The 27,722-nt window shown below is 40.3% G+C and overlaps 2 protein-coding genes across 5 annotated transcripts in view; one reads left to right on the plus strand and one right to left on the minus strand.

Moving 5' to 3' along the window:
* Positions 1–4,867, minus strand: part of PAPSS1 (3'-phosphoadenosine 5'-phosphosulfate synthase 1) — a 98,203-nt gene extending 93,336 nt beyond the window's left edge. Inside the window, exon 1 of the mRNA XM_019741988.3 lies at positions 4,668–4,867. Within this exon, the coding sequence (XP_019597547.1) occupies positions 4,668–4,727 (60 nt within the window). The 5' untranslated portion in view covers positions 4,728–4,867. The remainder of the gene's footprint in view (positions 1–4,667) is intronic.
* Positions 4,868–5,042: 175 nt separating this feature from the next.
* The window catches only part of SGMS2 (sphingomyelin synthase 2), a 154,833-nt gene continuing 132,153 nt past the window's right edge, over positions 5,043–27,722 (plus strand). For all 4 annotated transcript variants that reach the window (XM_074322676.2, XM_088792364.1, XM_074322680.2 and 1 more), the window contains exons 1-2: positions 5,043–5,182; positions 12,143–12,310. The gene's annotated coding sequence lies outside the window, so the exon portion shown is untranslated. The remainder of the gene's footprint in view (positions 5,183–12,142; positions 12,311–27,722) is intronic.

Raw genomic sequence — 27,722 nt, forward strand, 5'->3', positions numbered from 1 at the left:
GGAAGGGCACTGACTACAAACAGATAAATAAATCACTGCACTGTGACAGACTCCTGCCTCGACTACAGTGACAGTGGGGCCAGTTCAGAGGCTGGGCAGCCAAAACTACACTAATGTCTACCTCAAAGGTTGAAATTAACTATTAAAACCAGGAGTGATCATAGCAACATTATTCATAACAGCCAAAGAGCAGAAACAAGTCAAATGTCTATCAAATGATAAATGAACAACAGGTGGTATAGCCACACAATGGAATACTATTCAGCTATATAAAGGGATAAAATATTGATACATGCTACAGCATGGATTAACCTTGAAAACTTACGCTAAGTGAAAGAAGACACACACAAAGGCCACATACTGTATGATTCCATTTACAGGAAAGTCTAAAAGAAGGAATCCAGAGACTCAAAGTGTATTATTGGTTGTCAAGGGCTGGAAGCAGGGAAGCGGTAAGATAGGGAAAGGCTGCTAACGGGTACAGGGTTTCTGTTGGCAGTGATGAAAATATCTAAAATTAGATATTGATGATGGTTGCACAACTCTGAATATACAAAAAAAACACACACTGAATTGTACACTTAACACAATAGAGAGATAAAAACAAAGAGAAGGGATGCAAGAATCAAAGGAACTAGAGAGGAGAGAAAGGAGCCTGAATAAATGGCTGCATTCATCTAAAGTTAGAAAAGAGACGTCTAAAACTAATAAAAAAATAAATTCAGAAAGTAGCTAGTTAGAAAATAGACTTGTATAAAATAATGTCTAATATTTACACTATTTTACTCAGTTAAAACGTATTTGGTAAAGAACTATGTCCTTAGGAAAGGATAGTTCACTAAAATGATTACCACTTAGGTGAATACCAAAAAGAAACACTGTTCTCTTCATTTGAACTAATGTACTTTTAAAACAAATCAGAGCTGGAGTTTTGTTGTTGGGGTGCTAGGGGTAATTGACCCATCTCAGAGCAAGAGATGGTGGAAGAGAAAATGCTATTATCAATTGGATTTATTTTAAATTACTACTTTTGCATTTCAGATGTGTAATTTTTTTCCCCCCTTTTTCTTACTCAAAGCCAAGAGAACGGGGTTTCTCAACTTCAGCATGAATGACTTTCTGGCCCAGATCATCTATCATGGGAGCTGTCCTATGCACTTGAGGATGTTTAGCAGCATCTCCGCCCTTTACCCACCAGATGCCAGAAGCACCACCCACCACACATACACAAATTAACAACCAAAAATGTCTCCAGATATTGCCAAATGCCCCCTGGGGGTGGGGGTATTCTACCAGGTTGAGAACCACTGGAGTAGAGAACTACTCCTCAAAATTCAATGTAACAGAGCCAGGCTGTGGAAGCTTATTTCACATTTAGAGAAGCAAGTATGCTAAGGGCAGGCTACTACTGCTGGGTACCCTCAAGAAGCCAGGGCTGCATAATTGCCTAAAACAGTGATAATAGCCACTAGCTCTCAAAATTTCCTTGCCCTGGGAAGAAAGTAAAAATAAAAACGTGAATACGTAAATACATAGATAAGTAGAAAAAAAATGTTGGCATCCATCCCAAAGTGACCATCTAGGCCTGTCCTGTCCAGTAGAGCATCGTACTTAGATGAAACTGTTCCCCACTGTGCTTTCCAATACAGTGGCCACTTGCTACATGTAGCAATAGAGCACTTGAAATGTGATGGCCAGTGAAACGAAGGAAAATAATTTTTAATTTTACTAAATTTAAGTTGCCACTGGTGGCTTGTGGCTACCAGATTGACAACACAGATCTAGACCTGGCTATCATTCTTCTTCTTGTTGTTAGTCAACATCAAGATTCCGTTCTTAGTAAAAGTCCAGCTTTTCCCTTTTTTTGGACAATTCCAGCAGCATCTCCCTAGTTTGTAGGGTAGTAAGATCAATACCTGCCCCTGACCACAGCCAGACCAATGCTCTGAAGAATGAATACACTGGCCTCTTGGTTGTCTTTTGATATGCTGTGAGTTCCATTTCTACATCTTTCTTTCATTTGTGGACCACTACAGTCTTCCCCAAAATCCTTCTATGAAAGGCATCTAACAGTGTAAGGGACAAATTGTTCGGAAACGGTAGAACTGATAAAAGGGAAAATTATTTCATTCACTTTTATTTGCTTTTCATTTAACTCTCTCCCAGGTAGAATGTAACATCCATGAGAGCAGGACTCTTTTCTGGTTTTTACCACTGCTTCCCCAGCACCTGCAATAAAGGCATGTGCCAGGTACGCTTCAAATCTATTACCGGCATACCTCAGAGGTATCGCAGGTTCAGTTCCAGACCACAGCAATAAAGCAAATATTGCAATAAAGTCTGTCACAAAAATTTTTGGCTTCTCAGTGCACATAAAAATTATGTTTACACTATACTGTATTCTATTAAGTGTGCAATAGCATTATGTCTAAAAATGACAATGTATATACCTTGATTAAAACATACTCTATTGCTCAAAATGGCAACCATCACCTGAGCTTTCAGTGAGTCAGAGTCGTAATCTATTTGCTGGAGGAGGATCTTGCCTCAATACTGCTGAAAACACAGTATCTGCAAAGTGCAATAAAATGAGGTATGCTTGTAACTCATTGAAACCTCACTATAACCCTGTCTATTCTCCAGGGCTTCCACATTTGGGATCTAACAATGTCTAACTGCTTCCAAAGACAGGTGTTCCTGGAACACCAATTTTATCATGTAATGGGAACATTAAAGGTGTATGGGTTCTTCACACTTGTGCCTATCTGTTGATTTACGTACGTGAAAGGGAAAAATGGTGGGTGTTCCCTATTGGGGGAAAGAAAGATTTACAAGGCCCCAAAAAATTAAAAATCCTAGCCTCATCAAAACTCTCCCACAAAATCAAGTCTTAACTCTGCAGGCAAACATTAACAACTACATAACCTAGCCCCACACTGTCCAATTTATCTCCACTCCTCAACAAAAACTCTCCAAAGTAGTTCAATTCTTACTTGGTCCTGGAATAAAAATAAAAATTCTTATTTCCAACCCTAATTCACACATATCTCCTCTGCCTCAGAAATCTAAGCACATGTTCCTCTGTAAACCCTCCCCAAAAAAATACCCAGGCTAAATTAATCTCTCCTCTAAACTTAGGAAAAAAAAACTTGTCTAGACTACTCACGGTGGTCATAAGGATAATAAATTCATCACCTGGCAAAGACCACTTACGACTCCAGTCAGGCCATGAGCATCGAGAATGCAAAGCATTGAGTCCCTCATTTTTTTATTTTTTCCATGTCTAGCACAGGTCTCTACAAAGAATATGCACTTATTTGGCACACAGAACAGTAAATAAATAAGCAATGGATGGTGTAACTGAAATTACCTTTACATACCCTAAGTTAGTCGACCGTATTACCCTAACCGGGAAATACTCATGGCAGCCGAAGCAGCATCAATAGTTTCAGGGCAGTGGCTTCATTGCACTTTCAAATTCATTATATTCTTTACTTCTCAAAATAACCCTGTGCAGTACACACTATCATACCCCTAATCAGCTGAGGTATAAAGAAGTGATTTTCCTCAAGATCACACAGCTGGAACCAGAGACCAGGCCACTTAGGCCCGTGCTCTTTCCAATATTCTAATTTACCTTGTACCTCCTTTCCCTTGTCACCTAAGAGTTAATAACGGAAAGAAAAGGAATCAGGTGAGAATCCTTGGCAACAGATATGGTAAATTAATAACTGCAAATGAACATTTGCCTGAAATAACTTTTTTTTCTTTGATTCACCAAGGGTAATGATTTGCAAGGGTGTGTTTAAACCTAGTGATTTTGTTGTACTGTGCAATAAAAATGTCCACCGAAACCTAAAACCAGCTCCTTTCCAGACTGCCAATTTGGACCCCACCCCCACCCTGATGGGTACTTATGCTCTCAGCTGAAGGCTTTTTCTTATCAAAGGAACAATTAAGAAAGGAAGAGGAACCTAAATGAGGACACACTACCTGACCATCAAAGTCAGCTGGCAATCGTTGCTAACTAAACGTTATAAACCATTAGTCTTCCCACACCTTCCAGTCTCTAGTAATCGAGTCTTAAAACTCCATGTTATTTGTTAGGCATTCCAATTTAACACGGAGCCACAAAGAACCTCAGTTCAGGGCAGTCTCAACTCATGAATGGCCACATTGTTGGGTAGTCTCCCTTCAGTGAAACTCAGAAATGGAAAGACTTGGAGACGGATCCAAACCTGAGCTAACTGCACTGGCAGAGCCAAGAAAAACCAGCAACACACGGAAGGCGCCCGCCTCCGCCTCCTCTGCAGACCTTCATGCCACTCCAGGGGATGCGTGCGGCTCCCCCGTCGGGGGTGCAGGTTCCGGCAGCCGCCAGCTCACTCAGGAAAGATTTTTAACTCGAGGCCTCATCCGAGTCGAGGAGCTGGGGAAGGGGTCGTCCTTCCCATTGACGGCAGGTCGGATCGCATTCGCGGCCCAACCCCAGACCCCCGCCGCCCCACTCCGCCCTGCACCCCCCCCCGCCACCACCCCAACTGGAAGGCGCCGCGGCCTCGGGTACCCATCCCCGGGGCTCTAGGGAGGATGCAGAGGAGGCGGGAGGGAGGCAGCGGCTCTGGAACCAGCTGCAGAGGCTCCCAGCCTCCTCTGGCCCCACTCACCCAATTCTGCGCGTTATTGCTCAGCTTGACTTTCTTGCACAGGCTCCCGGGGACCTCCATGGCTGCAGAGTGCGCTGGGCTACAGGGGTTCTCAGTGCCCGGACCGCAGGAGGAGGAGGGACCGGCGGGGGCGGGGCAGGAGGCGGGGTCTCCTCGCGTCGGGGCCGGCACGCGCAGACGTACGCACGCGCTCGTGCTCGCGACTCCGGCTACGGGTGCGTCTGCCGGGCCTTCCCAAAGCGTCTGGGCAGAGGTATGTGGGGAGGGACGAAGCGGCAGGCAAGAACCCGAGGACGAGCTGAGGGCGGGGCTTCGAGCGCCCACGACACTCCTCCTCCTTAGTTCTGAGGAAGAGACGCCGCTTGGGAAGATGATCGTGGAACCGAGGCTGGGTCAGCTGCTTTGCGCTGCGCATGCGTGGAGGCTGAGCCGGAGTCCCAGGCGCGTGCTTCTGCGTGAAGGGCAAGGAAGATGACTGACTCCTGGCTCTTCGCGCTAATACTAGTGAGGAGAAGGTACTGACGTGGAGTTCCGCCCTTCTTGCTTTTCCTCCGTGAACCCGTCCACCAGTCCTGTGTCAGCTTAGTCTGTGCCCATGTTATCCTGGTCATGTTTAAAAATGGGTTTTCTCCATCCGTGGAAAGGGAAGAATTGATTTACTGAACAACTCATTTTGCGCACGTTCTCCTTCGCTTTAAAATTCTCGACGCATAATTTCAAAAGGACAATGTACCATCTCTGGACATCAGTGACTAATACCTCGGCTGGGCTTAGTGGTTATTTGCAAAGTGCCTCTACCACGTGGTACTGGAGAAAATAAAATAGAATAAGCATTGCTAAGAGAGTCACTTAAGAGTCAGAAGGCTATTAAGGAAGTTGGGCCTATGCACATCTTGTCGCTCAGTTCTCAGAGCCACTATTAAGTCGCTAAGCTGTTGCTAAACTCAGTTCGAGGCTGAGCCATAAACATCCTAGAACATCAGATGCTGCATGGAAATATATGGGCTTTGTTTCCTTTCTTGTAATTTTCACCTCCCTCATGTGCACGTTGGAACTAACCAATCCCTGTTAACCTAGCCAGCAATCTTTTATTTGCATGGAAGAATTACACAGTAGTTTTTGCCCTTATAAACCCTGCCTTTCTTTGTTCTCTCCAGAGCACACTTTAGATTGTCACCTGAATCTGAGTCCCTCAGAATGCAATTCTTTTGCTCAAATTAACGCTTTTCTGTATTACAAGCTAACCCGTTTTGGTTAACACCCACTTGGAGACTTCTCTTCACGTCAGGAGATTTCTGTCTAGTATTTTTCACTGAGTCAGCTGAAAAGGAGCCTCTATATGATTCGCTCCTCAAGAAATCCTTAGAGGACTGAAATTCAGGCTTAGGAGGCCAGCTGGTACCACACAGGGTAGAATGCCCACCTGTGTACAACATTTTCAAATTCACCTAATTATTCCAGGGCTAGATTATAGGAGGGTGAGCTGGGGGTCGGGGGGAGCTTCATGCATGATTTACCTCTTTTCCCATTTCCATTACTCTGAACTCTTCTCCACAGCTTGGGCCTGGCACCAAGATAGTAATTTGAAGCTCTGCTCCTCCATAATCCAACAACCTCTCCCCTCAATACACACACCCAATATCTAAAACTTGAAGTTGCTAACTCTTGATAACTAGTAAATGGGTCCCCTATTTAGTTACCACACTGCTACTGTCTTAAATTAGGCCTGTCCCGTATTCAGCCTGAATCACAACTAAGCTCCTTAACTGAATACCTAGCGGTGCAGCTGCTCTCTATTCACCTGCCAATCCCAACATTCTTGACATTTCTGTCAGAGTGGTATTTCTAAAATGAAAATTAGATCTTGTTATTAGATCAGTTAAAATATCAATGTTTCCCTATAGCTTTTTCTAGAGGATGCTTTTTAAAAAAACATTTTTTTCAATTACAGTTGACATACAATATTACATTAGTTTCAGGTGTACAACACAATGGTTAGACATTTATGTAAGTTACAAAGTGATCACCCCAGTAAATCTACTAACCCCCCCCGACACCATACATAGTTATTACAATATTATTGACTGTATTCCTTATGCTATATTTTACATCTCCATAATTATTTTGTAATGACCAATTTGTACCACTTACTCCCATCCTCTCTTTTACCCATCCCCCTAACTCTCCACCCATCTGGCCACCATCAAAATACTCTCTGTTTCTATGGGTTTGTTTCTATGTTGTTTGTTCATTTATTTTGTCCTTCAGATTCCACATACAGTGAAATAATATGATATTTGTCTTTCTCTGTCTGACTTATTCCATTCAGCACAATACCATCTAGGTCTATCCACTATATTGCAGATGGCAAAATTTCATTCTTTTAATGACTGATTAATATTCCACTGTTTATATGTGTCCCTTCTTCTGTATCTATTGATTCATTGATGGATACCCAAGTTGCCTCCATATCTTGACTATTGTAAATAATGCTACAGTGAACATATGGATGCACTTGTCCTCTCGAAGTAGTGTTTTGAGTGTTTTCAGATACCCAGAAAGTAGGATTACTGGGTCCTTCTTTGTCTCCTGTTATAACCTTTGTTTTAAAGTACATTTTGTCTGGTATAAGTATTGCTACTTCAGCTTTTTTGTTTTCATTTTCATTAAATAGCTTTTTCCATCTCTTTACTTTCAGTCTCTGTGTCTCTTTTGATCTGAAGTGGTTCTCTTGTAAGCAATATATGTATGGGTTTTGTTTCCTTATCCATTCAGCCACCCCATGTCTTTTGATTGGAGTATTTAATAATCCATTGACATTTAAAGTAATTGTTGATAAGTAGGTAATTATTGTCATTTTATTATTCATATTATTTATCTTTTTTTCTTCTTAAAGAAGTCCTTCTAACATTTCTTGTATAACTGATTTGGTGGTGATGAACTTTAGCTTTTGCTTGTCTGGGAAGCTGTTTACATATCTGTCTTTCAATTCCAAATAATAGCTTTGCTGTATAGAGTAATCTTAGTTGTAGGTCCTTGCTTTTAATCACTTTGAATATTTCATTCCAATTCATCTGGCCTGCAAAGTTTCTGTTGAGAAATCAGCTCATAGTCTTATGGGAGCTCTCTTGTTAGTAACTAACTGCTTTTCTCTTGTTGCTTTTAAGATTCTCTCTTTGTCTTTAAACTTTGGCATTTTAATTATAATGTGTTTTGGTGTGGGCCTGTTTGAGTTCATCTTGTTTGGGCTCTGTGCTTCCTAGGCTTCTACGTCTATTTCCTTCACCAGATTAGGGAAGTTTTCCATCATTGTTTCTTCAAATACGTTTTCGGTTCCTTGCTCTTTTTATTTTTCTTCTGGTAACCCTATGATGCGAATGTTGGTGTGCTTGATACTGTCTCAGAGGCCCCTTAAACTCTCATTAGTTTTTGGATTCTTTTTTCTTTATGTTGTTCTGATGGGGTGTTTTCTGTTACCTTATCTTCTAAATTGCTGATTTGATCCTCTGTTTCATGTAATCTACTGTTGATTTTTTTGTCATGTAGTCTTTATTTCAGTTATTGTATTCTGCATTTCTGACTGATTCCTTTTTGTGTGTTCTATCTCCATTTTTATGTTTTCTGTCTCTTTGTTGAACTTCTCACTGAGATTATTGAGCATCCTTATAACCAGTGTTTTGAACTCTGCATTTGGTAGATTTCTTGTCTCCATTTCATTTCATTCTTTTCCTGGAGCTTTGTTCTGTTCTTTCCTTTGGGATATGGTTTGTTTGTTTGTTTTTTTGTTTTGTCTCCCCATTTTGGTTGCCTCCCTATGTTTGCTTCTATGTATTAGGTAGAGCTGCTATGTCTCCTGGTCTCACCAGAGGGACTTAGTATGTGTCCTGTGGGGCTCAGTGGCAGTGTCCCTGGTCACCTGACACTCCAGGTATGTCCCTTGTGTAGGTTATATTGCCTTGGTTGCTGTTTGCATGTCCTTGGGAGGGATTGACCCTTGGGCTGGTTGGGTGTGAGGACTGGCTGTGACTACAATGGAGGAGCTGTTGTGCAGGGGCTGACTCCATGGTGCAGGATTCATTTTAGCAAGGCTTGGTTGCCTGCCCAGCCTTCCCTTTGGCTGTGTTGTACTTGGAAGTGGCTGGGTGGTGCTCTGGTTAGGTCCAACGCTGGCCACCAGGCATGCCGGCCTTGCAGCCTCCTGGGAGAGGCCCCATTGAAGGCCAAGTTCAGTCGCAACCTGTGCCCTGCCTGGGGCCACCTCGCATGCGTTACGAAGCAATCCACAGAAAACCACCACTCATGCTGGACGTGGAGGTGCCTAGGATTGATTAAGCCTCAAACCGAGGCTGGCTGCCACCAATGGTGGGCTTGAAGTGACTCAGCAAGAGGTACAGGCACACCAAGGTGCTTATTTGGAGTTTGCAAACCTTTGAGATATTTTAGGAAAGTCAGCAGCATGAGCTAAGACAGGTCCTTTGTAAGGAAAAGCCACTGGAAACAGCTTGGGTGGGCCTGAAAGTTGGTGGGGCGTGTTCTCAGGGAATCAGCAGGGCAGGGCTAGATTGACGAAGGCTCAGATATGGTGGCCACCTGCATCTGCATGCCAGCAATGGGGGAAGGCTCAACCAAGAAACAATGGCTTCTGGGAAACAGCTGCTCCTCCAGCCTTTGGCCTGAATCCCAACAATTCAGTTCCTCACCCACGTATCCCTGGCACCTTTCAAGCTGCTGCTCCAGCACTGGAGCTCAGAGCGAGTGAGTCCATCAGCGAGTAAGTCCATGCATGGGCTTTTTAAGAGGAGTACCTGGGACTCCAGCTACCCTCCATCTCACTCAGCTACCATCTCTGCTGGTTTTCACAGCCAGAGTTATGGGGACTTCTCTTCCCGGCACGAACCCTGGGTTAGGGACTTTGGTGTTGGGTTGGACCCCTTGATTCTCAGGGGGGACCTCTGCAGCTGAGATATCCCCTTTGGTTTTTAACTGCCATACACAGGTACGGGTTCAGCCCTTTCCCCGTCTCCAGCCCTCCTACCTGTATGATGTGGCTTCTTCCATGTATTCTTAGTTGTAGGACTTCTTTTCTGATAGACTTCAGACGATTCTCAATGATGGTTGTCTGTAGTTTAGTTGTAATTTTGATATGATTGTGAGAGGAGAAAAGCACAGCACTTACCTACTCCGCCATATAGAGGATTCTTAACCAGGGGTCTTTATATAGAATGACATCACAGTATAATTATGAATTCTGCTAATAACAGGAATGAGCTAGGAAGAGGATTCTAAGCTTCAGATGAAAACAGCACCACATTTGCAATCAACCATTTCTCGAAGAAGTCCTGGTTCTTCTTAGAGGGAAATGGTATTCAAATATTAAAATCTGGACTCTAGGAGTATTGATTGCTTGTGAGTTGGTCCATATTTCTAGGCTTTTTCAGTGAAAGGCTATTTTTTAAGGTAAATTATAAGTCATTGATACTATCAATTGAAATTCATGATTCCAAACATGGGTCATGCAAATGAACCTGAAATATCTTGTCAAACCAGAAACAACAAAATTATCAAGAAGTACTAGGATTGTGTCAAAAGGGCTCAGGAACCAACTTGAAGAAGCTTTCCCACGTCAAAGCTGACACAATTAGAATGCTACAGGGCAATAACAAAGATATTAAATCAAATATGTTCAAATATAGGTTTTCATAATAACAATAATTTATAAAGAACTCATTCTTACCCTTGGAAGATGTTGGTGAACCAACGTACTATTTTCAAAACTGGTAAAGGGAAATAATTAAGCACTTACTCTGCACTGCGTGCACTAACTATACGTCATGTAATGAAAAAGTTGATGAAGGGAAGTTTCTCTTTGTAGAAGTACAGCTAAAATAAAGAAGGAAAGATAGATTTATAATATTACCATTTTACACCTTCTAACAAAATAATGGATAAAAACAATGATCCTCAATGACTCCTAATATAAAAATAAAGAACATCAGAACTTTTTTTGCCTCCTGAGGAAGTCCGTGGATTCTTGATATTAAAGTCTTGCTTTTTTTGGTGTAATAATATTGTCATTATACATTTTAAAAGAATAAATTTAGAGATACATACTAAAAGATTTATCAAATATATGGCAGGGCCTTAATATTAAGGAAACAAAATGGGGCTCTTGGAAATTAAAAACAAGGTAGCAGGAATGGAAGTAAAGGTGAAGAGATCTTCCAGAATGCAGAGCAAAAAATCCCAAAAGATGAAAAATTGAGGAGAATTTTTTTTAAAATAACAGTCCAGGAAATCCAACATCCAAATATTAGGAGATCTAGAAAGAGAAAAGTCACAGGAGGAAATAATGAAAGAAATTATTCAACAAAATTTCCTAGAACTGAAGGATTTGAGTCCTTCCTTGAATGTCCTGCTCAATGAATAAAACTTAAACACACAAAGCATAGCAGCATAAGATTTCACAATACTGTTTCCCAAATTCTGAAATTGTTTGGAAATACTACAAGCTCCCAAGGAGGAAAATTTACAAAGAACCAAGAATAAAAATGAACTGAAGTTCTCAATAAAAACACTGAGAGCTAGAAAACAAATGAACCAACATCTTCAGAGGTCTCAAATAAAAGTATTTCCAACCAAGAATTTGGAATTATCATACACCCTTTCTCTAGGAAATATTGGAGGATATGCTCCACCAAAATGGAAAGAAAGACATGGCATCCAAAAAGCAGGAGGTTACACACAGGAGACAGCCAAAGGGAATTCCCAGAATGATGGTGAAGGGAGATCCCAGGATGAATGTGTCCCGGGTCTAGAGGATAATCAGTCAGATACCTCTCCAAGAGGTTTGAAGGCCCTTGGAGAACCTTGTTAAGGAAGATGAAATGGATAGAGCAGCTGATGGGAGTGACCATATCGAAAATGATTCAGACAACTGACAGAGTTTGGGGTTAAAATAGTGATAACTACTTAGAAAACTAAGTCATCAAAAAAGACATACTGATTGTACCCTTTCTCTACACACTGTATTTCTGGGTAATCAATAGCTGGTGAGAGAAAGTTTCTACTGACAGAATTTTGGGTAGTATATGCAGAAGAAATATTGACATTTAAAAATCACCATTTTAACACCTGATGACATAATTGATATAGGCAATAATCATCAGTGGCTGCTAAAAGTATTAGGTAAAAGGTAGTATGATTGTTAATTTTATGTGTCAACTTGACTGGGCTGCAGGGTACCCAAATACTTGGTTAAACATTATTCTGGGTGTGTCTGTGAGGGTGTTTCTGGATGAGATTAACATTTGAATTAATAGACTGAGTAAAGCAGATTGCCCTTCCTAACGTGGGTGGTCCTCATCCAATCAGTTGAAGATCTGAGCAGAACAAAAAGGAGACTCTTTTGTAAGTAAGAGAAAACGACTCCTGCCTTATTGCCTTAAACTGAGACATTGGTCTTTTCTTGCCTTCAGACTCAACTGAAACATTGGCTCTTCGGTCTTAAGCCTGTTGACTTTTAGACTGGAACTTCCACCATAAGCTCTCCTGGTTCTCAAGCCTTGGACTCCGAATGGAACAGCTCTCCTGGGTCTCCATCTTGCTGACTGTAGATCTTGGGACTTCTCAACCTCCATGATCACGTGAGTCAATTCCTTATAATAAATCTCTATCTATCCTATTGGTTCTATTTCTCTTGAGAACCTTCACTAATACAGGTAGAAAAGGGAATTTTATAATGGAGGAATCAGGCAGATACCAGCTGCATCCACTGATCAATCTGACATCTCTAAAACTAGGACACCAGATATCACGTATCTTATAATGTGATATAATAAGAAACATTCAGCACGAATTGTCTTACTTTGGGTTGTTCCCGAGGCAGGGTTAGAAAGAAGGATTTGAGCACAAATCATTTATTTAGGAGGTGATCCCAAGAAGCACCATTAGTGGAGTGTGAAAGCAATACAGGACCAAGAAGGAAGCTAATAAAGAGTGTGTTATCAAGAAGCCATTGTGGGCATTGAGCTTAATCCTACCAGGAAACTCTGAGAAACAGTGTCGAACATGTGCTTCAGGGTATATTACCTGAAAGGACAGAGCTGAGGTATTTATACAACTTCCTTCAATCATTATTTAAGGACTAATCCCAGAGGTGTTCATTTCCTGGTACTTTGGATTGCAATGCACACAGGTAGAGAGGACACTGGGCCCAAAGAAAATGATGGAGGTATATTCACAAGTGGAAGTCAGAATGGCATACTCCACAATATTAAGAGTTGAGGGGATATGGTGGGGCACTAGAAGTATTTATGAAGTATTCTTTTTTAAAACAAAAAAGCATTGGTGAATTTCTGACTCTTTCTTTTTATGTAAAAGAGTACTTCTTTATAAGGAAAGAAAAAACAAGAATTCCATGAAGAAAACAACACACAAAGGAGAGAGGGAGAGAGACAGAGAGACAGAGAGACAGAGAGAGAGACACTTCTTCCAGAGGAAAAATATCCTGCTGAAAATCAAGGATGATAATAGTTTTACCGTATGGCTCAGCTCTAGATCACACATACTTAGTCGTAATAATGTAAACTATGAATATAAACCTTAACAGAATTGCAGTATGGCTAGATGGAAAGGTTGAAGGTATGAAAAATGTGTGTGTGTGTGTGTGTGTGTGTGTGTGTGTGTGTGTAATGGTGTTAGGAGAAGAGAGATAAATTCTCATTTTTCCATAGTAAGAAACCAATAGATATTGCCAAGAACATAAAGACCAAAAATAGCATTATGCCCTTTATTTTAAGATATGAAGATATATACCAAACAAATTAGCTACTAGAAGATTTAAGAATGGTTGCCTCTAGGAAAGGAAAATTGGGGCAAAAGAGGAAGATGACCAGGGCTTCGCTCTTTGTCTTAAAATTCCTTGTAGAATTCTTTGAATCTAAGCTATTCAGATGTATAATTTCGGCACACACAAGTGAAAACCTTTTTTAAAAGAATGAATTAGAGGTCAAATGAGGTGTGCATGTGAGAACAACCCTTAAGATGTTTGGCTTCAAAATGGAGCAGAGAAATGAGACATAGCTGCAGGAAAATACAGAATCAACATGCGATATATTTTTTTTTTTTACTTCCCTTTTTTAAAATTAATTTTATTGGGGTGACATTGGTTAATAAAATTATGTAGGTTTGAAGTGTACAATCTGTAATACATCATCTGTATATTTCATTGCGTGTTCACCACCCAAAGTCAGATTTTCTATCACCATATATTTGACCCACTTTACTCTTCTCTAACTCCTTTTTTCCCCACTTTCCTTCTAACCACTATGCTGCTTGTCTGTATCTATGTGGTTTTTTTGTTTGTTTGTCTTGTTTATTTGTTGCTTTCAGTTTTATATCCCACATATGAGTGAAATCATACAGTTCTCAGCTTTTTCTGTCTGACTTATTTTGCTTAGCATGATATTATCAAGATCCATGTTGTTGCAAATGGTAGTAGTTCATCTTTTCTTATGGCCAAGTAATATTCCATTGTACCACCTCTTCTTTATCCAAACATCTTACTGAAGGACACTTCAGTTGCTTCCATGTCTTGGCTACCTTGAAAATGCTACAATGAACATAGGAGTATATGTATCTTTATGAATAAATGTTTTAATTTGAGCGGGATGATACCCAGAAGAGGGATTGCTGGGTCATATGGTAATTCTATTCTTAATTTTTTGAGGAACCTGCTTTCCATAGTAGCTGTACCAATTTTCATTCCCCCAGCAGTGTATGAGAGTTCCTTTTCCCTACAACCTATCCAACACTTGTTATTACTTGTCTTATCGATTATAGTTATTCAAACAGGTGTGAGGTGGTATCTTATTGTGGTTTTGATTTTGATTTTGCATTTTTTAAAGATATATAACAAAAAAAAAATCATCAGATTTGGATGTAACCACAAAAGACCCCAAATAGACAAAGCAACCCTGAGAAAAAAGAACAAGGCTGGCAGTATAACACTCTCTGACTTTGAATTATACTACAAAGCAACAATAATCAAAACAGCATGGTATTGGCAGAAAAACAGACACAAGGACCAATGGAATAGAATTGAGAACCCAGAAATACATACATGCAAATAATTTTTTACAAAAGCGCCAAAAGTATGCAATGGAGAAAAGAAATCCTTATCAATAAATGGTGCTGGGAAAATTGGAAAGCCACATGCAAAAGAATGAAACTAGAATGCTATTTGTCACCATACAAAAATATTAACTCAAAATGGATCAAACACAGAAATACAAGACGTGAAACAATAAAATACATAGAAGAAAACATAGGTACTGAACTTATGGACCTTGGTTTTAGGATTTTATAAATTTGACCTCAAAGGCAAGGAAAATAAAAGCAAAAATAAATGAATGGGACTATGTCAAACTAAAAAGCAAAAGAAAGCATCAACAAAACAAACAGGCAACCAACCAAATGGAATAAGACAATTGCAAACAACATCTCCAATAAGGGGCTAATATCCAAAATATATAAAGAACTCATATAACTCAACAACAAGAAACAAACAATCCTATTTCAAAATGGGAAGAGGACCTGAAGATAGGATATTTTAAAAAGAAAGGAGAAGCTCAAGCAAATCATATGTTGGTGAGAATGATCCACCAGGGAGCAAGACAGTAATAGATGAATGGAAGTCTGGAGGGTTGGAATCCAGAGCACAAGTGAAGATGGGACTTTGATGGGAAGTAGGTAATTCTTGCAAAAGAAAGTAAAAGAGCATGGGTACAGATGCCAAAACATCTGTATAGGTGGTGTGAGGATCAGGAAATTTCCACTGAGGGCTTTTATTTTCTCTCATTTAAATAAGAGGCAAGGCCATTGACGAGAGAGGACCATACTCTGAGAGATACTGCTCTAAATAACAAATGGGCATTCCTAGGTATTTATAACTAAGTAAGCTTAGGCACTGAGATACTCTTCCCTCATAGTTTACCTGTATATTCCAAAATTCATCAAAACTGAAAAGAGCAAATTAAGTAGTTTAAGCTAACCTGAGGAGCTATAAAAATTAGGAAACCCAGATCAAAGTATTTTATTATTTCAGGTACACAGGTATTCTCAGTAAGATAGTAATAGTTAAGTTAAAAAGCTTGATAATATTATAAGTTACTTACCTAGGTAATTTTGGAGCATCTCTCTCAGAAGTTCAGAATCAAAAAGATGCTTCACAAGCCAGAGGTAAATGGTCACTCGGATCTCATTTACCCTCCACATTCCCTGTTGTTAAATTCCCACCAGCTGAGAAACTGTTGGGATGACTTGGAAGCAGGCAGAGGTATTTGATGGAAGAAATTACTTCACTTCCTCCTACTCACTTCAAATCCCTGGGACTTTCCAGAAGTCAGTCTGCAGTGAAAATAAATCCTATATTCAAGGCAGTTCCATTTCTCCACATTTTGCATATGTGCAAAAGACATATGAAGTTACATAAAGGCATAGCTTCTCCATCTAGGGGATTTCATTGAATCAAGAACAAGATAAGAGAAATAGGGCTGAAAGAATCCTTCAAACATTACTTACCAAATTTCATCTGAAGCATTTCCTTGTGGTTATTGTCATTTTTCCCCTAGAAAAAAGCCCCCACATAATGAATTTTATAAGACCAGTTACTAAAAATTGTTACATTTTTAAATAATTCAAAGGAGAGCTTGTCTATAATTCAAAGGAGATCTTCTTCACAATGAATGGAAATAACTTGCTAAAATTCTACGTTTTCTAACTATGTGACCTCAGGTTTTAAGCAATGTAACTTCTGGAGGTGGGGCTTGGTTGGATATATATATCTCAAAGGATTCTTTCAGTTCTAAAATTATTCCAGGTTCTTGATTTAGGTGTCATTTATACCTGAATAATAATCAAAACCACAAATTATCTTTAAGCACCTTACCATATGTAAAACATTGTGTTAAAATTTTCTAGGGATGGCTGGGTGGCTCAGTTGGTTAGAGCGGGAGCTCTCAACAACAAGTTCACTGGTTCAAGTCCCACATGGGATGGTGGGCTGCGCCCCCTGCAACAAAGATTGAAAATGGCCAATAAATAGACTTGGAGCTGAGCTGCGCCCTCCACAATTAGATTGAAGGACAACAACTTGGAGCTGATGGGCCCTGGAAAAACACACTGTTCCCCAATAAAAAATTTTTAAAAAAATTCTGTATGTTAAAGTAGCTGTCATGTCGATGTCCGAGTGGGTGGTGGTCCCGGGTGTAAGGTGTCTGCAACTCTGGGAGCTGGAAGAATATGCGTGGAGCCGAAGTCAGAGCAGACATATTTTATTTACAGGCTTTCTGGACACAGCCAGAGTTTCTCACTGTACACAGCTGGACATTTTTAGGTTACAACCTGCAGCCAGCAGCAGCCTCATAACTCAGCAGCCTATTTCTCAGCAGCCCTTGGTCACTGCCCCCACAGGCCCATTTCTGAACAGCCCCGTACAATACAGCCGATGGTCTCTACTGTGTCTCCTAAAATGGCTGGACCCCTTTGTACCATAAAGAGACACACAGCCAAGGTGCTTACATAGTGTATCCACAAATATCTTCAGGATGGACGGTGCTTGCGTGACATTCCATCTTATTGGACTGGTGGACCCGCCAGGTCAGGGTCACCAGCTGGCTGGGGGAAGCCTGACTGACTTTATTGTCCCTACAGTAGCTAAGTCATAACTAATGGGAAGCAGCACCAAACACAGCATATGTTATTTTTTCCCTAGATTCTTTCAACATAATTATGATGAGATTCATCCATGTTGTTTTGTATATCAAGAGTTCATTCCACTTTATTGATGACAAGTGTTCCACTGTATGGCATTATGATTTTGTTAAATTAAGATTTGTTAAGTGGAGCACAGGGTGTTGGATAATGAGTTGCGATTCAACAACAGACCACAAGAGAAATTGAAATAAAGAAGTTTATTAGCCACAGGTCCTGGAGGAGAGACACAGCACATCTCAAGGGGCCATATGGGAGGTCAAGGTAGAGTGCAGACAGAGAGAGAAGATGCGGGGCACATGCCTTTATTAATAAGGGTCAACGGGTGGACTGCTTTGGGTTTCCCGGGCTAAGTCCAGATTGGTCAGTTCAAACCAAAAAGAACAGGTGTTTGATAAACTTCATGGGGGTCTTATCTAAAGGGCATGCAAAGGGAGAGTCCTGGGAGGCAGGACTGTTGATCACAAAGGCTGCTGGGGAAGTCATATTGGGAACTTTTATTTGCTTGTTACTCTGCAGCCTGTTATCTAGGCTATGTACTTGCATGAAGGGACTAGTGTCAGATTAAGGCTATTTGGCCAAACAGAATGGATGCTGAGGCAGCAATAGCATGTAGCTTAGCTGAACACTTGGCATAGGGACATCATCTGTTGAAGGATATTTGGGTAATTTCAGTTTGGGGCTATTGCAAATAAAGTTGCCATGAACATTTATACACAGTTTTTGTGTGGACAAATGCTTTACTTTCCTCAGGGTAAATAACTAGGAGCGGAATGGCTGGGCCATATGGTAGGCATATGTTTAATTTTTTGAAAAACTGCCAAAAACCATTTTCCAAAGTGGATGTACAATTTTATATTCCTGCCAGCAGTGTATGAGAATTGTAGTTGTTCTATTTCCTTTGCCAACATTTGATATAATTGGTCTTTTTAATTTTAGTCATTATAGTAGTGTGCAATGGTACCTCACTGTGGTTTTAATTTGTCCTTCCCTAATGACCAATGATGTTAAACATCTTGTCATGTGCCTTTTTGCTAGTTGTATACGTATCTTCTTTGGTTGAGAGTCTGATCAGATCTTTTGTCCATTTTCTAACTGAGTTATTTGTTGTCTTATTAATGAATTTTAAAGATTCTCTATATATTTCATCTCACACATTTTATTTTTCATCTCTAGAAGTTCATTGTGGGTCTATATCTTCCATGCCTCCACTTAACATGAGCAATCTTTGCCCTACCTGTTTAAATACATGTAAAATAACTTTTAATAATTTTATCTAATAATTCTATTATCTGTGTTTACATCTCTTTATATTGAATCATTTTTTTTCATTATGGGTCATATCTTCCTCCTTTCCTCCCTCTTCCTCCTCTTTATCAATCTTCTGATAAGTGTATAGTGTTTGGATGTTAATAGTCTGTCTGTTCTCACTGACTTTCTAGACCTGGCATTTCTGTGGACTTAAACTGAATTTTCTGGATGCTGTTCCCCCCTCCTCAGCATCATCTCCTAATAAATACCCTAGGGAGTGACTCCGTCTTTGACTCCCCCATTCACTTAGACTAGTGGCCTGCAGACCTTTCTCCTGGTTTTCCATTATTGCCTAGAACAGCTCTGCTGTAGTAATTAGCAAAATGTGACACAACAATTTCAGCTTCACTGCTGTCCATGTGCTCTCTCCTTCCACCTATCACCTTCCTTCCGTAACTAACTTCCTCATTATTCCTTTCTGGTAGTCAAGGGGGGAAAATAACATGCTCCGGACTAGAACTTCCAGCATAAATTTCTGGGATCCTTGAAAGAAAAATTCTCGCTGATGGCCAGTTTCTTCTGCAGCTGTTGACTAAAGAGTTTCCTACAACAGTTGAAAAAACTGCTTGAGCAGTTGGTCAGCCTACTCTACCCTGTCCTACCTGTTGTTTGGGCACCTAGGAGGAATTCCCACTGAGTTTGTATGCTTGTGAAAGGGCATGTCATAGGGGCACTTCTCCCCTGACTGGACAATTGAATAGAGTCTTTTCTCAATCTGAATAAGAGCTCATAGGCCTCTTTTCCTGACATTATGTATTAATTAGACTCTTCACATAGTAAGAAATAGAGACATGCATAGGCTACCTCCGTTAATGGGGTTTTATTCTAAAGATGAGGGAAGAAAGGGAAAAAGAAAGTGTTTTCAGCAGCCACACACCATGATAATGAAGAAATAGCACCTAGGGCTCCAGGTAATGGAAACTCACTTATTCTCTGTTTCTGCTTCTACTGCTTCTACCCCTACCACCTAACTGACTGGTTTTGTGACATTCAAACAAACCAGGTGACAGGATCTAATTTGGTCTGCCTATCACAATACAATTTAGGCTACCTGTTAGTAAAAGCTCTCATGTCAGGATATCGTTTAAGTTGCTGGCCAGCCTGTAGATAGCTGCCTTTGGGTCAGGTGCCCATCTGGTGTCTAGTCACCTGTGACCAAGAGATAGGGTCAGGTAGTCTAAGGTACAACAATTAATTCATTAGGGAGCACTCAATGGGAGTTGTAGGTCAGGAAGAAACTCAGATGGCATACCCCTCTCTTACATAATAGACCTGTTTTTCCCAAAGTTCCTTCCATTGGAAACATCACTTTTTTTTAATGTCAGTGGTGTTTTGTGGAAAAGCGTCCTGTGATAAGTCTTATTCAACAAATACTTATAAAAAGGAAGTGCCAGGCACAGGTCTATGCACTTAAATATTTGGGAAATGCCAAGTTAAACAAAGTAAATAGGCTTTTTTACTGCAATCCCACATTTATTAAACCAGGTGCTCTTTTTCTGAAAAGCATTTCTTAAGCCTCAGATTATACAAAAGATGCATCCTGAGAAACTGGATTTTATTCTTGATCTAGGAAATGATGTCAAGGGGCATATGCACTGTGGTGGTTAGTCTCCCCCAGTCACCCCACCCCCTGATGGACCACCCCTCCTGGTGTTCACACCTTTGTGTAGTCCTCCCCACACTGAATCCTGGCTGACCCTGGGACATACTTGAGCCAACAGAATGTGGCAGAAGGGACGTCAGTTTCAGGCTTAAGCCTGACAACTTAAGTCTGGCTACCTTGCCAAAAGAATTACATGGAGAAGCCACATCGACACAGAGAGGCTCTGATACTACATGGAAAAGACAAGGAAGAGCCCACAGGAAGAGCCAAAGCCCCAAATATCTGACCCCAGTAGTACTGTTTCAGCCAGACATTGTTATTCAATCCATCCTAGCTGAAGTGGCAGACATGTGAATGAAGAAGCCATCCTGGATATCCTGGGCCTGATAGTGGCATAAACAAGCCATGGCTGCATCCCAATCCACAGAATTGGGAGGCATAATGAAATGATTGTTGTTTTAAGCCACTAAGTTTTCAAGCAGTTTGTTAAGTAGCAATGTGTAAACAAAAAAATATATGAACTGTTTTGGAGAAGTTATTACATAAACTTCATACATGGTGCCTAAATTATACTTATAAATGCATGTGTCTGTCTCAGAAATGACCTATTTTAGAGGATGTCGACGTGAGAAATGTCTAAACCTGTAAAGAGTTTTTATAAGATTATATTTGAGTTAAACTGACAATGTACCTGGAAACAAGATCTCAACAGACTGAGGAAGATGCTTCTCACAATGGCAGTTTGCAGTTTCTCCTATGCATTGGGAACTAAGCAGGGAACATAAGGAAGATTGCATGAAGGTGGGAGAAAGCAAGGTGGGATTAGATTACAGGATAGATAACAAGACTATGTGCTTTCTTCAGGGTGGTTACACTTCTGAAAAGAGGCATTTCAAAGGTAAGTTAACCTAGATGCACAGAAACAATGACAGAGGTTGCTTAAGGCAAAGATAACCTTTTATTAAATAAATTATATGCTTGGGAGTGACTACCCACCATGACCTGCCCAGTTAGGAATTTATGATCAGATCACCCTGTGAGCTGACTTTCTGTAGAACCCCTTTTTAGTCCACAAGGAAATACATTAGATATTTATTTATAAATACTTAAATAATTTCAGTTTACTACAATCATTTGCCTTCATTTATTTTTGAAAATAACCACTTTATCAGTGAAAAATTAAAAATAAACATTATGAAATATTTAATCACAGAGAAGCCAATTGTGCATATGTCTTTCAGTAAACCCAATTAAAATACTTTCATACAATGAGGAACTAAGAAAAAATTGGACTGCACTCGAGACATCCATTTGTTTATAACAGGAAAATCTAATTTAAAAGCACATCTGCTCCTTCTACCTGCAATAAATATCAATAGCAATCGGGAAATTATAAATTCCTAACATAAAAACAAGTTCCTATTTCAGTCAGGGAACATTATCCTGCTATTTACAAGCTCAGGGATACTAATTATTTACCCTACAAGAAGGTAAAATGTGCCAGTTAAACACAGTTCTCTTTCTCTCCCCTTCCTTTCCACTTCCCTTCTGCCCAGCCTTCCCCTCACCCTTATCCTTTTCTCCTTGGATGTCCAGAGTACTAAGCAGGTCACACTGGTCCGAGGTTTTGTGGGGTAGGGTTCTGAGAAACCCATGGGTTCATTTCAAAATAGCCAGTCAACAGCCCAGATGTTGCATTACTATGTTGTAATAGTGAGAAATCTTCCCCATTTTTAGATTCCCCCCCCCCCCTTCTAGGTGGAGCAATGTAGCAGGCATAAGATGCACAGAATCCTTAGTTAAAAGCTGTATTGTTGGTTAACTTTATTGGATATGACTTCCAGATACTCACTTGGAAATTACTACATGTAGATATTTTAGTAAATACAATTCATTAAAACAGAGTTGTAAAATAAGAACTTAAATATATAAGAGGAAGTATTTATTTTGGAATTATGGGAACACATTTCAAGATTATCTGAAAAGACACATTAAATGACGTTATGTCCAATAAAACACAAAGTTAATGTTGTTAATGGAAGAACGAGAAGAAAGGAAGGAATTGTGGAACATCAGAGACAAAGCTTCTACTCTTCAAACCAGTGTGTCATAACCCTAACCCCTAAAGTTGATGGTTTTTGGAGATGAGGTCTTTGAAAGTGTTAGGCCATATTTAGGCCAGGACAGGAACCGTCTTATCTTAAAAGCCATCTTGTCTTGCTTAGTGCCTTGTACCTGACAGCTTGTGTTTGCCTTAGTCCTGGCGAAGCCGCCTGGAATATAGAAACCATCTTATCCTGTCTTGCTTTGTACTTCGTCTCCTAGGGGATTGTGATCAGCAGTCCTGGACAGAGGCCTTGGGACCACCTGGGTATGGAGCCAGAGGGCTTGGTCATGGCCCGAAACCCTTTGCTGCTAGAGACAATGCAACAAAAACCCCCTGAAGCATTGAAGGGGGAACAACCTCCTTTACTCCCTCCTGTAAAACTCTATACCCCTTTTTTCTCCAGGTGGTTATGGTCTTTTCTAGCCTGAACACCCCCACACACACAGCTTAAACACGCCAAATAAATTCTAATAGACCAATTTTGGTCTCCTGTGATTAATTCCTCCGGCTGTGCCTAACAGGAAGGTGACTAAGTCATGAGGGTGGAACCCCCATGTATGGGATTAGTGCCTCATAAAGAGACCCTACCATGCAGGTGGGGGGGTTGGTATAGGGAGAAAGTGGCATCTATGAACCAGAAAGATGGCCCTCAGCAGGTGACTATGCTGGCGCCCTGATCTTACACTTCCCAGCCTCCAGAACTGAGAGAAATCAATGTGTTGTTTATAAGCCGCTGGTCTGTGGTGTTTTGCTACATACAGCAGTGTGAACAGATGGAGACACTGTGATGCCTACAGTGTCCACAGGGCATTCATTTATGTCTCAGTCAGGTTGTAATTTATGCAAAAACACCACTCAAGAACTAGATGCTTGATATAGTCAAGTATCTTTCATGCAATATTTCCTCCAAAGTAGATTTAAATTTGTGATAGTGATCTGTTTCCTTTGATAAAACAGTTTCTCTTGGGATTGGTATACTAAGATGTAATTTATGATTAGAAGAGAAAGAAGTTAAAATTAGGCACTGCAAGCTAAAACATGAAACACAATAAAGTAGAGTACCATTGTTACTTGATAGAGCTTATAAATTCTTATGGGAGACAGAGAGCTGCATGTCAGCCTGAAATTACAATACTCCTCTATTAAATATGTGTTTACACCCCAGCATTTAACTGGAACAGTCAGATGTATGAAAGAGATTAAAAGGTCAAACTTGAGGAGAGTGAAGTCACACATGTTAAAAAGAACAAAATAAATGCATTTAACCCTATGCTGACCTCCAAGCACTCGGACACAGGAAACAGCAGAATAATTCTCGGTTATATTCAGAAGTAAGCCTGCATACAGCAAAAAATACAAATAAATATATCCAAGTATGTTGTATCGCTCACCAAATCCTTAAAAAAGTTGTTTTTATCTAAAGAGAAAAAACCAACATGAATCAAATCTTTGATATATTTATTCCATTTTTCCTTAGTGTGTGTATTTGGGGAGGAGGGCAGGTATATACACACTTGTATAAACACAAGGCCAAGTTTTTTTCATTTGGCCATCAAGTTAGAGGTACTATAAATGTTTGTTAAAGCAGAATTATTAGGGGGGAAATTTATACTTATTTTATTTAAACAATAAAATTAGTCAAGAGTCTGTAAGTGACTGAAATCATTTAAATGGATTTAAGCTGCAAGTGATTTTCTTGGCATAGGTAACTGAGAAGCCCAGATGCAGCAGCTTCAAGCGTAGCTGGTCCCAGATGCTCAAGGGATATGACGATTTTGTGTCTAACTATCTCTTGGCTCTGCTTTTCTCTCAGGAAAGTTCTAACCAAGGAAGATCACTTTGGGCAGCGGCAGCTCCAGGCTGACGTCCTAGCCAAGCAACCACAGCGGAAAGAGAGGAGCCCGAGAGAGGCAAGTCTGTGGTGCTAGGAAGTACCCTGGGCAGAGTCTCACTAGTGTGTTCCGGACAGTGTGCCTACCTCCTCTAGAACAGGGCTGGGGAGAAGGCACGGTGTGCGTGTGTTCTGCTTGGCCCAGTGGAGCCAGAAGTCTTCTGGAACTTGGGCAGGAGAGACGGGGGCAGGGATGATTCACTGAGGAAACTTGGGAGTTCTTTTTCCAGCATAAGAAGGAACGAATACTTGGCAAGCAGCATCTTCCTATCCAGCTGCTTCATTTCTTTCTTACAAAGGTACAGCAATAAGGTGGAGTGAGGAGTCCAAGTACTTGTTCTTGATAGTCATTTGAATTCTAGACAAGGGAGAGTTTTATCCAATGAAAATAAAAGTAGATTCAAGAAAAGCTTAAGGACTGTGGGAATGACAAGTGGTCTCAGAGAAATGTACCATCAGAGCAGCTCATCAAGGAATCATTCTGCTGAGGTTTTAAAGTTGACTCTCTTTCTCGGACTCTTCTGGCTTACCACTGCCCTTTGAGTACCCTTTCCCTGTCTAGGCAATTTCTTACCTTTTGATCGACCTTCCCTGGCAGAAGCCAGAAAATGCACTCTCCCATACTCACGCACAACTCAGCTGCAGGCATGGCACCTAGCTAGGTTCCCCCAATCACCCACCCATGTGAGATGGCAAACCAGAAATGAGTTACCTGACAAGGCAGGAGCTGCAGAAAATCCATTTTACTTTATTGCACTTACTTATTGCAAAGGAAGCAGCTGAAATTTTATCTTCCATGTTCAGAAGATAGAAGTCCTGGCATCTCATGTCCCCCGTAAGGAGTGGGCACTGCAGTGTCTGGTTTCACTGGAGCAGTTACTGGGTCAATCTCACAACGTAGTTTGGGTATTGGTTCCAACATGGCCTCCAAACCTGGCTCTTTACTCCTCCAAAGATTCTCTGAGCTATTTAATATTCCTTAAGAAATGTCTTTTTTTCTGCTTAAACTAGCAAGAGTGGGGTTCTTTCGTTTTTTGATTTTGTTCTTGTTGTTTTTGTAAACTAACACCCCGATTGATACAGTGACTGTATTAGTTTGCTAGCACTGTCATAGCAAAGTACTACAGACTAGGAAACTTAACAAATTTGTTTTCCCACAGTTCTGGAAGGTAAACGTATGAGATGAGGGTGTCAGCAGGGATGGTTTCTATTGAGGCCTCTCTTGGAGGCTTGAAGATGGCTATCTTTCCCCTGTGTCTTCACACAGTCTTCTCTCTGTAACTGTCTCTGTCCAAATTTTTTCTTCTTATAAGGGCATGAGTCATATTAGATTAGGGCCCTCCGTAATGGCTTCATATTAACTTAATTACCTCTTTAAAGACCTTATCTCCAAATACAATCACATTTCAGGTACTGGGGGGTAGGACTGCAATAAATGAATGGGGAGGTGGGACACAATTCAACCCATAATAGTTACCATAGTTGTGCTGGTGATCAGAAAGAGGACCAAGAGTTTAAGAGAAGAAACTTACCATTACTACTAATGAAGAAATTGATATACACACTCTATAAATGAAAGCAGATTATTGTAATATTTTTATATGAAAAACGGGTTTGTGTACTAGAGTTTATCAAGAACATTGTACAGATGTCAGAGGGAAAACAGAGCAATTGTTAGATAACTTTGTCAGTGCAAACACCAGATCCAGACAATAAAAATAATAAAATTTGGTCAAAATTATTTGGATAATTGAGTAAACTTTCTATCTAATGTTATATGTTGACTCCAACCTAAGATCTGTATTTAATTTAGAAGGAAGTGTAGCATATGGATTAAGAGAACACACATTGGAGCTCCAACCACCTGAGCCACTGGCCGGCCCAAGAGAACAGACATTGGAGCCAGCGTTTTTGATTTAGACAAATCACAGTTTTGCCACTTACCATCTCTGTAACCTTTTTATATCTCAATTTTCTCAACTTTGAAATGGGGATAACTAACAGAGTACTTATAGAAGTCAAATATGTATTACATGCAAAGCATTTGGAATATCTGGCACTCACTCAACACTCAACAAATGGTAGCTTTTATTTTCCAAAACAAAAATCTTTCAAAAGTTGTAAACGTGCAATATTTTATTTTTTAATTTCCCACCCAATACACTTCTATGACCAATTGCACTATTTTCCTAACACTTCAAAGATTCAAACTTCTTCTCATGTTCTTTCTTTCTCTTTTTTTAAAGATTTTTTTATTATTATTATTGGGGAAGGGGAACAGGACTTTATTGGGGGAACAGTGTGTACTTCCAGGACTTTTTTCCAAGTCAAGTTGTTGTCCTTTCAATCTTAGTTGTGGAGGGTGCCATTCAGCTTCAAGTTGTTGTCCTTTCAGTCTTAGTTGTGGAGGGTGCAGCTCAGCTCCAGGTCCAGTTGCGGTTTCTTGGTGCAGGGGGCACAGCCCACCATCCCTTTCAGGAGTCGAGGAATTGAACTGGCAACCTTGTGGTTGAGAGCCCATGCTCCAACCAACTGAGCCATCCGGGAGCTCAGCGGCAGCTCAGCTCAAGGTGCCGTGTTCAATCATAGTTGCAGGGGGCAGAGCCCACCATCCCTTGTGGGACTCGAGGAATCGAACTAGCAACCTTGTGGTTGAGAGCCCACTGGCCCATGTGGGAATCGAACCGGCAGCCTTCGGGGTTGGGAGCATGGAGCTCTAACTCCTGAGCCACTGTGCCGGCCCTCATGTTCTTTCTTCACTCTAAAGGATCCTGTGCATTTATCATTTTCTCTTTCTACTGTCTATCCTCATTCATTGCTGTCCCCACATGTATGTACACTTACATCTTTAGTAGCCGCCTCCTTTCTTTCCTTAATTTTAAAAACTGTTCAGTTACCTCAGAAAACTCTCTCTTGATCTGTAGCTCCAATTTCCAAGAGTGAAGATCTTTACATTTTGAAATAATCTGCTTAGGTTGCAGTAATTTTATGGGGCCAAGTCTAAAGGGGACCACTAGATGGCAATATTCTTAAATTGTTCTGTTTTCCTAAGACATTTCGATCATAGCAATAGCTGAGAGATTCAAAATAGAAGTGTATGATTCTTTAATTTCTTGATTTTTTTTGTTTTTTAGTTTTAAAAATCAAATAAGCCTTTGGATCTCTCCATAAAATAACTGTATAGTGGCTCATTCTTGAAAATAAAGTATTCCTTTTTTATACTTGAATGATCACTAATCTTTACCCTTTTTAGTTTTGAATTTTGTTTGTTTCCTTAAAATAACAGAAGTATAAATTGTGTCTATTTATTAATTATGTCAAATTCTGTTTGTGGCATTTCATTTTTTTTTACATTTTAATTATTATTATCTT

The sequence above is a fragment of the Rhinolophus sinicus genome, chromosome 1 (assembly GCF_057876585.1).
Source record: "Rhinolophus sinicus isolate RSI-liver-muscle chromosome 1, RSI-T2T, whole genome shotgun sequence".
Taxonomy (NCBI): domain Eukaryota; kingdom Metazoa; phylum Chordata; class Mammalia; order Chiroptera; family Rhinolophidae; genus Rhinolophus; species Rhinolophus sinicus.